The sequence below is a fragment of the Manduca sexta genome, unplaced genomic scaffold (genome assembly GCF_014839805.1).
Source record: "Manduca sexta isolate Smith_Timp_Sample1 unplaced genomic scaffold, JHU_Msex_v1.0 HiC_scaffold_2915, whole genome shotgun sequence".
Taxonomy (NCBI): Eukaryota; Metazoa; Arthropoda; class Insecta; order Lepidoptera; family Sphingidae; genus Manduca; species Manduca sexta.
Genome location: NW_023593928.1, coordinates 1 through 17,749, shown reverse-complemented (window position 1 = coordinate 17,749; position 17,749 = coordinate 1). Strand labels below are relative to the sequence as shown.

The following is a 17,749-nucleotide window of genomic DNA, read 5'->3' as shown; positions in this document are numbered from 1 at the left end:
GGTTGATCAGTGTGCCGACAGCTTGACACAACCTTCTTTGATGGCATGATGATGAAAAGAGAAACAATGTTTATATTAGGTATCACAGTGATATCACTATGTTATCATTTACTGATGAGCACCAAACCAAAGCGCAATCGTTTTCACGAAGCGTTTATGATGTGGATATAACAAAACGTTTATCCAATAGTTATGATAATTTTAGTGATAAGTATAGTTAATTTGTGTAGTTTAGCTCTCAATGAGTGAACGGTGAGCGAGTGGAGACCAGTCTCCAGTGACATCATGATGAATACAAAAATGAATTCGATAGCGGCAGTGGTTGTGAAGCAAGGTATTGCGAAATATATTGTGCAACGATTTAATATCGGCTATACCAAATAATATAGTATACTAATAAACTATAACTGAGGACTTTAATGCAAAAAATATATTATTATAAAACAAAAATCTAACGAAAACCAACTTTATGTCTTGTAAATTACTATTGTAGTAAATACTAAATAATAGTTGGATTTTTGGCCCATTATCGACCTTTAGGGTTCCAACGGACTTCCAGAATAGTACACATTATATTAACTAAATTATACAAGACTAAATGCTGATAATTCAATTGATGGCTAAATGAGTGAATATGTTGGTATGATTATAGTTAGATGGGTCATGTGGGTCGACTTAACCAGTTTTAATTTGTATCGATAGCGAGTAGTGAGGTGGTAGTTACCGAGAGCGGATCGCTGCAGCGCGTACATCTCCTGCCCCTGCGGCGAGTGGAAGAAGGAGCGGTGTCGGAAGTGCGCATGCGCGTGCGGCGCGAGGTCGGCCACGAGGCGCAGGAAGGACGGGCGCGCCGCCGCGCGGTGCGACCAGCACTGGCGCATGAGCTCGTACAGCCGGTCCGGGCAGTGCTCCGGCCGCTCCATCACGCCGCCCTCCACCACGTACCGCACCACCTGCTCGTTCGACAGGCCCTGCGCACACGCACGTCTCACACTCCATACGCCCACATACACCCACATACACCGCCACAGCTACCACAACTATATCATCGTTTTTCGACTATTTCTATGGTATTGTAAGATTATTAGTCACGAACTTTACTGTACCTGATATGGCTGCATGGCTAGTGTTGCCATCTCCCATAACACGACGCCGTAACTCCACACGTCGCTATTACTGGAAAATACCTAAAACAACATTTGCATTTAGATTAAACTGTAAAGGTAACTTACATAAAATAGTATTAATGATGAGTGTTTTAACTTACCCCGTCTTTCAAACTCTCGGGGCTCATCCATCGCACCGGCAGTAGGCCCTTAGTGCCTTTCCTATAATAATCAGTCTCATAAATATCTCTGGTCATGCCGAAATCCCCCACTTTTACCGTGAGGTCGCCGGCGACCATGCAATTACGTGCCGCTAAGTCGCGGTGCACGAATTTTTTGGCCGATAGGTAGGCCATACCGTCAGCTATCTCGATAGCCATCTGCAAAAAACAATCATGTGTTACATAATGCACAAAATAAACTGTAGTTCTGTTAACATGTAGACTGTAGTACAACAACGAAACAGTCTTTGGTTGTAGCAATTAGTGTTGCAGCGAGTAGTACCCATTTATCATTAAAATTATAGAAAAAAGTTTTATATGGCTTCTGACAGAACAAATTACTAACTTGCAAAATATTTTGCAGTGTGGGTGGGTCGCCGGCGGCGTCCTTCTTGGGCAGCGAGGAGTCGGCGTCGGGCCGATGCGAGCGCAAGTAAGTCTTGAGGTCGCCGAACTCCATCAGCTCCATGATGACCAGCGTGGGCTGGCCGCGGGACACCACGCCCAGCAGCCGCACCACGTGGAACGTGTCGAACGCCTTCATCACCGACGCTTCGTTCAGGAACTCGATGCGCTCCCTGTAAATGTATCGTGTTGTTGTTAGTTTTGTGTACAATGGGAGCTAACATAAAAATTACACGAAATTTATAATTAAGCGTTTGTTTATAATTAAAATAAGCTACTTTTATGCTCAAAAACACGAGATTGTGTAAGATTTTTATATTAAAACATTAAACCTGCAACCTGGAAAACACAAGTTAGCCATGGATAGATATTGAACATTGACTCACCTGTCAGTGGCATGCTCATTGACAGTTTTCACAGCGCACCGAGTTTCTGGTTTGCCTTTTTCGATATTCTTCGCTCTCCCTTCATACACCTGAAAAGAAAAGGCATTACATTGTAAAATTGCTCGTCCTACATGATATAAACATATGTCATATACTTTCTAACATCATCAAGTATGCAAAATGTAGTTACCATGCCGAAAGAGCCTTGTCCGAGTTCCCGTATAAACTCGATGTTGGCGCGCGGCACCTCCCACTCGTCCGGCACGTACACCGTGGACTCGTACTCGGGGTTGACGCTGGGGAACAGCTTGCTGATCTCGTTGGGCGACATGAGGCCGCGCCGCGTGTACCACACGCCGCCGCCCAGCAGCGCCAGCATCACCACGCCGCCGCCCGCCAGCCCCCACGCCCACTCGTACCCCGACTCCACCGCTCGCTCCTGCAACATAACTGCGTTATACGAAACACACGCGACCTGACAAACCGTCGATACTTATAATCAAAATGACAGAGTACTGACCGGTATGAAGACGTAGACGTCATTGGAGACGTTCCCGGCGCCGCTGACGGTGATGGGCGTGACGCGTACGCTGTAGTTACCGGGCGACAGCGCGCGCAGCGTGTGCGTGTGCTTCGCCGTCTCGAAGTCGTCGGAGATGATGCACGTCCCCAGGCCGACGTCTTGACCCTGCCGTCGTCGATTAGTCAGTCAATTTGAACTTATATTACGTGCACGGTGCAGTTTTAATCACCTTCATCATGAGATTAATGATTAAATCTACATTTTGTATTGCGATTTTATACTTCTCTTCCATGTCGATCGTTTCAAAATCGATCTGCCCGAAAAAAGACGATACTTTGAACAAAAAATAATTAACTTACTAAAAAAATTAACCAAAAAAAAAATTATTAACTAACCTGAGATTTACATAGCATACTTTCAAGTTGGAAGAGCTTACTTCCTTACATACATTTTTGAACAAAAATATTTTTAATCCCTAATGCTCTTTACTTTTAATAGTAAATAAAGAGATATCAATAATAAACATGATGCCAGGATGTAGTCTCAACCTTCAAACCCCAGAATCTCTAGTATTTCTTATAGGTATTCAACTAAAATTAGACCGAACACAAACCGCACCCACCTGATTGCTGTCTTCGACTCGCGAGTAATGCACGTTGTACGCGACGACGAACCCGTTCGGGTTGGCCGGTGGGTCCCACTTCAAGTTCACGTCGGGAAAGGTTTTATTAGATTTCACGATCTCCGCTTTAAAATTGTTCACAACGTCTGCGTTCGCTGTGAACAAAACGGGAAATATTGTATATTTGGTGTACTGGGTCTGCATCTCAGACCAGGTAATAATACTTTGTATGTTGTATGTTTAGCTTGATGTCAGCCAAGAAGATCGTAAAACCTACGCCAAGTCGATTTTAAATACTGCTTGCAAACTTTACATCCCATACTAAAGTGCGATGAATGCTTATATAAAAAAAATATGTAAAAAAAACTTGTCCTATTACATATTGTATAACTTCTTTCCTGAATACTAGTCTTTACCTATATTAAGATCGTATCAAAAAGTCATACATAACGAATATATTTACCAAAAATCCCGGTTTAAATTTGCACTTTTTATTTTAGTGCGATATGATGTGTGGGTATTTGTATTTCTTACTGGAAGTATGAAGTTGCCACTCCAACGAATTCTCTTAGAATAACAATAGTAGAATTAGGGCATGTAATATCCAAATAACTTTTTGTAATATATGTTGTACGAAAGTGCCACCTATGGCTGGAGTATTATGTTAGTGTTATTAGCAGCCGACAAGCATGTAGGTGTAGGTAGGTGGTTGTACTCACGCAGCTCGGAGGTGCGGAAGGTGTAGTAGGCGCGCTCGGAGCACCAGGTGTCGTCGTACTGCTCCTTGGTCTCGTTGTCGGCGCGCGCGCGGCACGCCCAGATGTTGACGGTGTACCACGTGAAGTGCCGCATGCTGTCCACCGTCAGCGACTCCGTCTTGCCGTCCAGCTCGTAGTACAGCGACTTGACGTAACCTGACGAAGGTAATAACGGCGTTTACAGCACAAAGTGTAGACTACTTTGTTTATAAAGGCGTCTACAGTTTTAATTGATGTGAGATAAACAATTAAATAATGGTAATTAATTTTCGGATGTGTATTCCGAGAATTTGTTGTCGGTGGTCGCTATTTAATGTTTTTTTATGGCCATTGCACCCGCTTATAAATAATGTTGACTAAATTTTCCGCATAGTGACAACCAGGGTAATAAAAATTACCCTGGCAAGGTAACACCTATCACGTAATAAAAAATGTTTTCTACATTCAATGGTATAACCGCATGCATTTTTACGGAGTCGATGCCTTTGTCGGCCAAATGAGCGTGTCTGTATTAATATTGCCGGTTATACAACTACAATAATCATGCAATATAACTATACTACTTTATATATAATACTTTCCTTCATGCTGGCTGCTCACTCGTCAAGTGAAATAACCGAGGCGGCAGATGTGATCAGATCTAAATCAGTTCACAATGCGTCACAGAATTTTATCATAGTACCATTACTTTAAAAATTTTATTCGTTTTGTTTGTAAGAAACGTATCAAATAGTGTTGCTACCTGGTATCGATAAAGCCATGGACGCGCGTGTGAACTGTTAGTACGTGACGATAACATGCAACAACCGAAAACCCGTCACAATAACAAAAATGTAACAAATACTTCTGTAATATGGTAACCTGTTGTATTATCCATAACGACGCATAGGTTAGGCTCGACGCGACTGAACTTTACTGAAATGAGAATGTTAACGCTCGTGATGACTGCAGACAAGCATGACATAGAACAAGAGGAAGCACAAAGGGAGGCAGCGTTTAGGCGTAAATCATAATAACGTTAATGAATGAGTAATGGAAAAACAATCTAATAGGCAAAGCGAACCGAGTCGTTCTCGTGTATAGTGACGAGCGCAGTTATAAGACAAGTTACTTTACGACCAAAGACATTACACTATATAGTTAGTTATAGACCAGACATCAGGGCCCAATTTAATCTCCAAAAGTTATTACTAATTGGTAATAAGTCGCTGTCTTATTTGAAATGTATGATGACAAGATAGCGTCCTCAGAAAATATGCTAATATTCGCATTAAAAATGTGCAAATCATATGAAGAAAATATGAAGTATTTTATATGCTATTGCACGGTAAATTAACCATCACACAAGCGCAAAATTTTTGTATGACAATCTTCCCAATGTCCGCTCTATACAATTTTAGAACTCTGTTTACGTCTATTCTATTAAAGAATTAGTCCGAGAGTGTACCGATAGCAGTAACGAGCTCATGCCACTTGATACACCAACGACCCGCTTCACTGCCATTCTTACCGTCTTCGTCGGTGGAGTTGGAGTAGTTGAAGCCGGGGCGCGGGTCTCTGTTCTCTGTCAGCTTGACGAGCATGCTGCTGAGGCTTATGTCGAGCGAGCGTTTGATGCGGTTCGCCATCGTCTTCGACTTCGGACGGTCTGCTTTCTTGTAAACCTGAAAGGGAGTAATTTGATAATTATATTATAATGTTAATACTATTAGGATTTATGTACGACTGGATGGGATTTATGTAATGATGTAGGTTTTTAGAATACAATTATTTTTATGTAAGTTATTTCATTACACAATAGTTCACAGATAACTTTCTTATTTCTTACACTGTATTATTTTTACTAGGTTTTAAGAAGTGTTGGCGTTATTTGGTGCGCGGGGGCTTCTGAGACCCCACCTCCCCTGAACAACAGGAGACGGACTCCGCGGTTGCGTACGACAATTTAGACACTTCCGTCAGCGACCGCGAAGTTTGAGTTGGTATGCCGTGCATAGTAGATAGTGTTAGGGACTCGGTCCGACAGTCGCCTGACGATTACCATCTCTCCGGGCGGCTTACAGCCCGTCCATAAGACAGAGTGATCCCCAAATAACCGCTCAGTCGGCCCCCTCAAAGGCTGGGCGGTAGAAATGCGGCATTTTCTCCGCGAAACCGAAAAATGGCTTAAGAGGCTTTAAACATTCATTAAAGATAAATATGACTAACCTGATTCTGCACGTCGTTTTCAAAGTTGATGCTCTCCATCCGCTCCTCCTCTGCGCGGGAAGTGAACCTGGTGCTGGACTTGGACTCCTCGTTGCACGCGCAGGAGCCATTCTTCACGTCGCCAGTGGTCTTTTCCTCTTGCGTCTCGGGCGCTTCTTCCAAACTTGCTTTTATCATATTCGCTAGTGCATTTGCTGTAAAAAATAATATTATTATAGTGGACATCTTTGTTTATTCACTCTGTTTTGTATGAGCTGCATATTAATATGTCTTTTTTCCGCACGCAGCTTCGCCCGCGTGGATTTCGGACTTCAAAAATGGAGTCGGTCGCGAACGTTCGAGAATGTTCGTTTTACGAAGCTACTCGCTAGGTGATTCGCTAGCCTCTAGGTGCCAAGCAAGCCGCCTGCCTGTGCGTTCGCGACCTTATATATATACAAAAATTATCCTTATAGCATGATTCAGTATTCACGCATGATGGCTTATTATTAGCGTATTTCATGTATAACTTTGGTGTTTCTATACCGATTTCTATGATTCTTTTTTATGGAATATTTAATAATGTTAACTTTTTAATTAGGGATGACTAAGAGTGTTATAAACGTAAGAGTAGACAAATATAATGAGAAAGCTTCGAACTGCTAAGCTATCGGGAGTTACACGTGTTATTGTGAGTCAACCATAAAAGATAGACATATGCTGTCGTGGAATATTTTTACATAATTTTAAGGAGAACATTTCCGTCATACATGATTTCTGTGTAGCTTTAACCATTAAGGTTGCACACGCGACGGAAGCTTAAAAATGGTGTAACTTCTCCCGTTTTCCCAACATTTCCCTTCACTGCTCTGCTCCTATTAATTGTAGCGTGATGAAAAGTATACTATAACCAGCACAGGAGTATGACAAATAATTGTACCAAGTTTCGTCAAAATCCGTCGAGTAGTTTTTGTTTCTATAACGGTTATACAGACACGACAGACAGACAGACAAAAATTTTACTAATTGCATTTTTGGCATCAGTATCGATCCCTAATCACCCCCTGATAGTTATTTTGGAAATATATTTCATGTACAGAATTGACCTCTCTACAGATTTATTATAAGTATAAAAGATAGATAGAAGATTAATTTTTGGATAAAAAAAAATTGCATATAGTAGTAATACATACGCTTCCCGCAGTAGTTGATGTTCCCGGCTAGTATTTTGGGCTTGTTGTAGCTGTTGGCGTGCACCTCCACGTGGTAAAGGATGATCGTACCATTCGGCATGGTCGGCGGCGCCCACTTTATGGACACTGAGTACGGGGTTCGAAGCTCCACCGTCACGCTTGTCGGCGGACTCGGGGCTGATGGATAAAGAAAAGGTTTTTATTATCATAATATAGACACCATTAAGGCCGGATCTAGTCGGAAACGAAATATGGAATTTGTCTCTGCAGTCCATTCCACTCCCAATGGCAAATACATTCACTGTATAGAGTAGACACGTACCAGCCCATGAGCTCTAAACCATGACAAAGTATTTGTATTTTGATTTACAAAGCTACTAACAGAAAATATTACCGTAAAATAATAATAATTATTATGAATAAGTTAGTTATAATCCTATGACTGGCGAAGCAATTTGAGTAATGCATTCACAACTATTACGTAAGTAAACTGTTGAATATTCGATTGAAATAAAATAGAAAAATTAGAAGTACCAAATAGGATCACAATGTACAGGATCCGAACTAACCTCCGGGCAGAGTCTTGAAGTAGATAATGGAGCTTTGCGCCCCGCGGCGGTCCTGCATGGTGGTGTAGGTCTTCACGTAGGCCGCGTACCGCGTGAACGGCACCAGCGGCGTCACCGGGTAGAACGACGGCTGCATGTTGCTGCACGGGTTCAGGATCATGCTCGTCTTGTTCGTCTCCGGCGGCGGCAGCTCGTCTCTGGTCCCGTTGCGAGCCTCGTCTATTGTCATGTCGAGGACGTTCCAGCTATAGACAACGCTCATTTCAGTAACTAAAACTTACCCTAAACATAATTTAGTTAGCCCTGAATTTCCCTTGTAACTCTGAGACACAAGTCTCATAATGCCAAGTAATTATACTAATGATTATATTAGAACCTAACATTTTCGATCTGTTTTTAAACCAGGCCCTTAATGTGTATGTTCATAACCATAAAATTTTGAAAGCAAATCTAATAATATTTTTATTTAACATTAAATTTTAAAATAGCGTTGTCGCTACCTTAGGGGCCGTTCAAGTATTACGTAACGCAAATTTCGAAGATTTTTTTAACCCCCAACCCCTCATGTAACGCGCCGTAACGTTTTCCCGTAGGCCCCCGCACCCAGTTACCTAACTTTAAAGTGTAATTCTTTTCTAATATTCACAATTATGTCGCGCAGAATATTGGAAAGTCGCTAAAATGCCTCTGTTATTGTTTTAAAATAAAAAAAAAACTATGTTGCATAACGCGTTAGACGAATCCCCCTTCCGCCCTGTTACGCATCGTAACGTTTAACGAGACCCCCCCTCCCTTCCAAATTACGTTACGTAATTCTTGACCGGCCCCTTATAGATGTCTTCGACAATATGATTGATACACAAATATGGATTGTTAGCTATTACTAATAAACTCACGTATCAGTGCAAGCGTCTCTCTGGTCGTATAGCGTGACGTTCTTTTCAGCAGCAATGTAGTAGATTGAGTATCCGAGTAGCTTGCGCATGTCTTCCGGACAGTACATGTTCCAAGTTAGGACCACCGCTGTGCGACGCAACTCCCACACGCGCAGCTTCAGAACGTCAGGCAAACCTGCAGGAAATTTGTGTTAATAGTAATGCGAATAAAATAGTTTCATGTTATCGACGTGTCTTTTTCTTTTACGAGCCCGGCTGAAGACACCTACAATACTAGAAAGATCATGGAGGTGCCTTAGGCCTTATGGTTAGGAATAGGGATTATGGAGAGAAAAAAGTTACCGCGTGCGGGTAGGCCCGGTAAATCAAAATAGAAAAATAGATCGTCCCTAAGTAACGTAGCTTGTGATTTGTGACGTCATAAAAGGTTTGCGAGAATAAACTCGATAAAAAAGTAGTTCACTTTCGAGTATTTAATACATATAAAGATCTACGATTCAAAACATAAATGTTCTAATACATTTCACTTCACTACACTGTTCCGTCAAGTCTTGACCTGATCGTATATCTCGTAAGTGACGGCTCTAATAGGCCAAGGCTAGAAGGCTAGACGTTCAGCCGCTCGTAAATAATACGTATTACGTATGTTTAATTTGTTTCAAAATGTCAACAATATTAACCATGCATTTAGGTATCTTACAAATATTATAAATTAAAATGTTTGTGCATGTTTAAATGCTAGAAGTAAACCGCTGAACGAATTTGGATGAAATTTTACACACCAAAAGACCATGTCCTAGATTAACACGTAGTTCTTTTTATCATATAGGGATAAAATGTATCCTATAGCACTCAGGAATAATGTAACTTCGTATTAGTGAAAATATTTTCAAACCCGGCTTAGACGTTCGTGAGATTTGGCCTGTTCAAACAAACTCTTCAGCCTTACAGTGAAACCTGTATAACTGGGATCTCAAGGGACCTAGGATTTTTTATCAGTTATATAAAATTCTCATTTACCCAGTTTCCCAAATAGGTTTAAAATGGCTGTTGTCTTATTTATAGAGAGACCTTTTGGAGGGATTTATCGAGGCGATTTCCACATTCATAATACAATAATATCTTTTTTCAGCGACTGTCAAAGAAAATTACACTATAGTTTTGACATTTTGTGCACTCTCTCTTAAATAGTAAATAGAAGTAAATCTAGAAATCTTAGATAATACTAAGAAACAAAGCAAGTACGGAAGAAATTCGAGTGTTTGTAAACAAACGTGTCGTAATTTCTCTAAACGTAATACTAATACAAGTACAAGCTACAAAGTCTTAATTATAGAATAGAATAGATATCGAAAAAACCTAAGCAGTCTAATCTCAATTAATAAGGTTTGAAAATTCCAAGTAACAGAAGCATCTAAATGTAAAAGTGTCGGGACCTCATTGTAGTTATAAATAACAGAAGTTTTCCATTTATCCAAGACCCACTTATTCAGGTTTCACTGTATTAACATAAATTAGTACAAAGTAGGACTTTCAAGCCGGGAAATGTCATTACGAGTCCCCAGCTGCGAGAAACTCGTACTTTCAAATAACTTAAAAATCAAAGAAATACCGCAATATTTAGGTTATTCAATGAATAAAATGGTTTATGGTTATTATCAACGCAAACAAAGTCATGGACAACTATTACTTCATACTACAAACATAACAAGTTCGATGACTAACAGCGATATATTTAGTATGGCGGATGCCAATTTAAATTAGATTTAACCTACGTTAATTCCGGTAATGTGTTTATTTATTCTCGCGACGACCACCGTGGTGGCGAGTGTCTGGATAAGGAACGAGGTGTAGTAGTTCAATTCCCGGGGCGCTTTTAAAACGGGTGACACGTTTCTAACATTGGACGGTCATAGTAAATGCGTTTAAAAAAAAATGGTATATTTCTGTGTTATTCCTAGACAAATTATCTTATGGAATTATTTAGGTTTTAGAGAGAACGTTGTGAAATATAGTTTGGCGTGTTCATTAAAACAAATTCCTCTTTTATCATAATTCGATGATTCACAAATGTTATTTTTTTGCAATGTGTTGACATCATGATGGGAAATCCGCATGGCCGTATTGACTTCCTAGAACGAGATATAATACAAACTTTATCTACCTAAACAATGAACAATCATGTTATGTATTATTAATCATTATGTTAATGCTAGCTATTGTCCGCAAATACGCTCGTATGAAAGTACTTCTTTAGGAAGTCACACAAAAAAAAATCCGGATAAAAAGTACATTATATCTTAATCTAGGTATTAATTGAGTTATGAAATATATGAGGTCCATAGTAGAAATAAAGTACAGGCAGTATTTGTAGGCGTAACTTGTTAAAAACATCTGCAATGTTCTAACAAGCTATGCATTAAATTGACCGAGACGCCATATTCAACCAAAAACAACTAGAAATTAGAACAAATAAATGGCTTTAGGAATCAAAGGCACATTGCACGGAGTAGTGCCTACTGCTGCTGCCTGGTCAGCTAAATTTTTGAACGCAAAAAGTTCAAGGGAATAAAGAAAAATATTATGGTAAAATGAACCAGATCAATATTCGCGCTATTTATAAATGAAAACTCGAAAACACCTCAAGGTCAATTGGGACATTAGCAAATAGATCATGCACATTAGAGAACATCACAACACCGATGGATCAGTTAGTTATCTCTTTTAACAATGCTCGGATTTTATTTCACTTCATTCATAAATAAGTGATGTACAAACTATACGGCGTAATTGAATTTTATGCGTAATTTAAAAGAATCTGATAAGGCTGCCTATAAATAAATTTTACACAATAATTTCTTCAACTAGACCGAATTAGATATGCCTTTAATTGTAATTATGAGTATGTATGAGCCTTTTCATAAAGGATATAAAATGCTGTGTACTTACACGAGGCCTGGTATCCATTGCTCTCCTGAGAAACTTCTAGCTCAGTGAAGTTCGACCTGGGGTTACTAGTCATGTTCTTTAGCGGCAGTAACTGATTGTAGCACAACTTTGGATTTGAATGTATGTACAGGGTCCCCCCGGTAATGTTAATCGTTCTACCCTTTGACCAGTCCCACAACAACTCCAGATTTTTGTTGTTGATAATATGCAACACTTGACCTCTGAAATTTCACACACAATTAGAAAAACTAAAACACAAAATATTTAAATGGTTACGAAGGCTGTCCACGTTTTCAACAGAAGGCGTAGGTATTAGTTTAGCCCTTTAGGGCAGCGAAGGTATGGAAACAAACGAACAGAATGTATAGCTTCGTACCATATAAAATATATAAACAGACATACCAATCTAATCTACTAACTATTGAGTTTTACTATATTAGTACGGTACAGAATCTTCTTGGCGTGGCTCCTGGGGCGTGGTGGTGTCTATGATGAAGGGCGGTACCTCTGCGGGGCAACATCTTGGTTCTTACGATGATCCACCATCAAACAAACTTATACAAATGCTAAATAAACAATACAATGCGGCAGTTACAGACTCACTTATGCTCGGCCGTGGACACGCCGATGATTTTCTCCAGTTTTTTTAGAAACATTAGCGACACCAGCGGGTAGGAGCGCGTTACTTGCAGGCTCCCTTCGATTTCTTTAATCTCGCCCAGCGCTGACTCCAATACCGATAATGTGTTCCCTACAAAAAAAAAAAACAAATTTAAATGATTAAACATCTAGAAACTATTCAATAATTCAGATCATTCCTAGAATTCCAGTTGAGCAGGGACGCATCATTCTGATGACCGTGGGACCGTAATTATAATAGAAATAATATTCCCAGTTCTAGCCCAAGCACTTATCCATGTCAGAAGCAAAAACTACAATATTATTGATAATACAAAGCCTAAAATTGAATAACCAAACCAAACTTTCAAATCGGAGTTTCGTTGTTTATACTGTACAACAAGTTAGTTACATTCGATGTGCCGCGAGGTGCGAGCTCTGAGGATAAATTAGATGAAGTAGACGTCTTCTATTCATATTGTTAATATTCTGAGAATCAACTTAAACTTCGCCGCTTCGAGCGCAATTACTTTACTAACTTTCACAATCATTTTAGAAGGTAATTAGGTAATACTACAAAGAGTTTCGTTCAGTGTATTTTTAGACGTATTAAAATATAACCTGACGAAAATATTAACAATAAGAACTTTTTAACTTGTTTTATTTTTAATGTCTTTATTTCTAATACTTCCTTCCTTCGGGTAAAAATAAGCAGAAATATTTTTTAAAAAATATTTCGTGTATAAATTTAGATATCACATATACTAATAATACATATACTAAAGGTTCTGAATTACATCGTAACGTTTCATTTCAGGTGTATTAAGGTTCGTAAACTATGTTATAACTTTGTAAATGATCCTATTTGGAAAACTGTATCCATAGTTTATTTTATGAGTTAATCAAATAATTATTCAAAGGAAACCGTCTCATTAGATAAGGCTCAGCATTGGGCAGTATATAATACAGGGCTAGTATAAACTTGTGGTGTTGTTGTAATGCTTACCGCCACTGGTCCTCAGGCTGATCTCTAGCTTGCCCTTGATGTGCGTGCAGCCGCGGAACTGCTCGGCGGTGGCCACGGAGTCGATCTTGCCGCCCACGCACTCGCGCCGACACCCCCAGCTCGGGCAAAGCTTGCACGTTGAGTTGTGGATGTCGCCCTCCTGGTATAATTGGTTCGATGCTTGTAGATTAATATAGGTTAGTTTTGGAAGAAAATCGATTTGGGTACAATAGATTAATGATATATTGCTATGCTATCATCTTATTGTGGTTTTAGGCCTACTATTTATTACTCTAATGCGTGTATGAACCTCGATCTAAATTCAACATTCCAGATCTTTGTAACCACCTTTGTAGTCACGATAATTAATAAATAACAAAATAAGTTCTAACAAGAAAAGATACAACCTAATTAGTCGAAGATACATGCACATTAAGAATAATAAGATAATCAGAATAATAAACATTTTACCTTTACTTATCTGGTACATATTTATATAACAATTACTTTATCTGCTCTTGAACACGGCTTCTAAAAATCAGTAAATTTAAATGAAGAAATGTAAATAGGTGTGTACCTCAGTGAATCCGCTGGGGCACATGTATACGCAGCTCTTGTTGTTGAGTATCTTGTAGGAGCGAATGTTGAGCGCGTAGCGGAAGTAGCTGGAGTCGCCCGTGCCCACCGGCTGCGGCGGCGGCGGCATCGAGCGGCACTGCTGCTCCGTCACGCACCGTCTGAATAACTGTGCGACGGTTTAGATATCATCCAATACCAATACCAGTACCGTCGATCAATATACAAGAACAGAGATCCTATTACGAGTATAAGGAATTGTGAGGTGAAGAGAATTATCAGGTCTTGAACCATCTCAACCAATACCGGACATCAACATTCAATAACAGTGATCCTATTACGTGTATAAGGGACTGTGACGTGAATAGAATTCTATCTCAATATATCTTACGATACACGTTGTGACGCTTGCCCATGTCTTATCGTTCTTTAAAAGTTATTTTAATACTTTTAAATTTCAAGTTTTGGCAAATATGTACAGTCAGCCACAAAAATGGCCGAACAAATTCAAAACTTCAAATCGCTTTTTAAATTTTTGTGTCCGTATTGACAATCAGTTTTCTTCACTAAAACAAACTTTAATGGTTAACTTGATTTTAGAAATAAAAAAGGACATTTTGATTGAAATCTATGTGAAGGAACATTTTGAAGTTTCGGATTATAGCGACTTTTATGGCTGACTGTACACAGAGTAACTATACTACAAATACGAATGTTTCAGTTTCAACTCATCAATCATAATGAATGAAATACGGTCAGCCAATGTATAATGACTTTTATTCACTGTTATTGCATACTTAAAAGCATGTGTGACACATGTATATTCGGCTACGTATACGCATCAAATGCACGACTGGCCACATGTTACATAATTTGCTTTACCTTTTGACATTAATATTTTTTGGGCCTCTTCAATGTCTGCAGCGATGTCTGGATCCCGAGCAAGATATTTGATGTGGGTTTTCTGTATTTGTACGTTCCGTAAAACTGTTTGTACGAACTCATTGTGAAGTATCCATACACTATCTATTTTATTATGCTAAACATAGTGGCTTCCAAACATTCTAACATACGTATATTTCTGTTTTAATGACTTCATTAGAAGTCTAACATGGCGTTTATAGCATCTTATGGCGAACCAAGCTAATTCTAGTTAATTGAGTTTTACCATTTTTACATCGTAATTGTAGAGTTTTGGAATACCCACATAAAGCTTTATAATGCGTATGTTAAGTTTACTCCCACTTTCCAGCCTCGTCCTAGACACTTAAACAAATATCTACCCACTTTTCTAATATTTTTGGACCTCTTAATTCTGCTAACCGAAGGCAAACGTAACGTTGCATGAAATAATATTACTTATAGGTTGGTTAATTATGACTGTAACGGAATTACGACACACAATATACATATTAACATTTGAGTGGATAGTTCCACTAGCATGCGTCTGGTAAATAGAAAAGAATAGCATTGTATGTTGGAATTATTACCGTGTACGTGCCGGCGGGACAGGTGTCGACGCAGATGCGCTTGGAGCCGGGCTCTGAGGACTCTAAGGAGTAGTTCTTGCAGACGTGGCAGTGCGTGGCGCCGGGCCCGTCGCACCCGCCCAGGCACGACGAGTGGCAGCACGTGCCGTTCGGCATGCACCCCTCCACGCCGCACGAACTCGGACATACTGACGAATAGTTACCACCGTCAATTATTGATAGTTCTACGAGTTTAAGCAGCTATTTCAGAACTTCTGATCAAATGTTAAGTCACATACCTTTTGTATTTGGTCTGTTTACACTATATATTTATATAAACCGACCAAATACAAAAGGCATACTAGTCTATGCTCCAAAATAAATGGTAATAAATTGAGTAGTATCTACAATAGCTATTTAATAATTCAAATAAAATTTTCTTCCAACTTGTGATACAGCCCCTAAAATTACAGACTAGACTTTAACCGCCTTACTAATAAACGATACATATTGGTAAAACGGGTTGAATGGGACCCGACCCTGAAAAAAAAATTTCCGATATGAAAAGTATCTAAATTTAGACCGAAATTATTTACAGAAAAACCATATTATCTAGAATCTACGTAAAAATATTTTTTCTCAGTTCTACTAGCCATCCTTAACGAAAATTCAATTACCACTTATGTAATAGTTGAGTATTTTGTCTTCCTATTTTGAGTGATATTTTAAATCAGAGGAAGCGCGACAAAAGCTTAATTAATTATGACAAACCTAACAGTTGTAAACGATTTATTGTAAGGTCCTTAAAGTCCATATTTACACAAATAAAAATCTGAATTTAAAAACAGAACTCTTTAAACTATATAGACGTAATACACTACAGACTCACTCTTTTGGCAATGTTTATCGTCCCAGCAGAGCAGTTTCCCTTTAGAATCCGTCGGACACTGTTGCTGGCTCTGTCGATGATCCTCGATACGACTCTGCGCGTTGGGGCACAGCCCACAGAGACGCGTGTCATAATTAGACTAAAACAAACAGTTCAATTAGTTCATAATTGATTTAAACCACAAATGGACGAATTCATTATACATCTGACATGTGTTAACACGGAATATTACTATAATAAGAATTTTGTTTTTTATCTAATCCTTGATTTTCCCGCTAAGTGGTTTTAACAACCTGAATGAGTTTATAAGCAGTTTTATTAATGCAATATTTGATAAAATCAAAGATTTACATATTATGCATCATGTTAAACTTATATCGTCGTTGTAGGTGGAGAACTAAATAACTCGGATTTTGGCCATTTTGGACTTTCATCACTTTTGTGTTGCCCAAAACATGGCGCATATTTTGGCCTAACAAGCATTTCATTATCTTATCCCGTTTCGAAATAATAGCTTTTTTTATGTTAAAAGTGGAGAAATAAATATATTCAAATAATATATATTTTGTTGTAGAAAAAGTAAATAATAAAATCAATAAACTGCGACTTCTAATCTGTTCAGTAGTAAAGAAATTAAATAAAATGAGTTGTTTAATTCTTCCTCGAGTCTATTGTTTGTAAACAAAATTAATCAAGTGTGTAGAAGAACTAAACAACTTGATTTGTTTAATTTACACATTGAAAATCTTAATGGTATTCACTTTAATAAACTCTATAATTGTAATTATTTAACCTTATAATTACTTTACCATATGGTTTCTAGTGTGGCAAAACAAAACAGCAAACTTACAAAACATTGTTGTGGCAGAATTAAATAAGAAGTTTTTATTTTTTTATATTTTTATTCTTCAGGTCAGAGTTTTTTTTGTTCATGCATAATATAATAGATAATAAGACCCAAGATATATAAAAATACCGACACTAAAATTATTTATAGTTTTTTAGTAATGCTTAAAAATAACGAAAAAAAACAGTTAATCGCGTTTATCTCGAAACTACAAATTTTGAGTTATTTAGTTCTCCCACCTACAGCGACGATATGTAGGTATACTACATATTCTAATAATGTATTACGACTTCACGGATAAACCTTTAAAATAGAATTCATTAATCGACTTATTTACATCATAAGACATATCGTAATATAGTAAACACATTCTCCTTTTTTGCAGGCGGTTTAATAACTTAAAGAATACTAATTAATTTTAGCTCTAATATTTTCCAATACCTCAAACTTCGAAATCTTTTAATAGTACAACAATAACGTTAACTTTCCAGAGTGAGGCGTATATAAATCAAAATCACTAACAAATTAG

General features: G+C 38.5%; 1 protein-coding gene across 1 annotated transcript; it reads right to left on the bottom strand.

The window, feature by feature from the left end:
* Positions 1-530: 530 nt before the first annotated feature.
* Positions 531-16,512, bottom strand: LOC115443779 (insulin receptor; the record flags this gene model as incomplete). Its single annotated transcript, XM_037446363.1, is given in 20 exon segments — positions 531-971; positions 1,107-1,187; positions 1,268-1,486; positions 1,674-1,905; positions 2,119-2,207; positions 2,309-2,557; positions 2,639-2,806; positions 3,264-3,418; positions 3,983-4,177; positions 5,532-5,685; positions 6,230-6,423; positions 7,402-7,578; positions 7,971-8,215; positions 8,867-9,041; positions 11,816-12,036; positions 12,419-12,566; positions 13,440-13,599; positions 14,017-14,184; positions 15,506-15,693; positions 16,374-16,512. Coding segments are annotated over 20 exon segments (3,708 nt in total), but the record flags the coding sequence as incomplete, so codon positions are not given.
* Between the last annotated feature and the right edge of the window lie 1,237 nt (positions 16,513-17,749).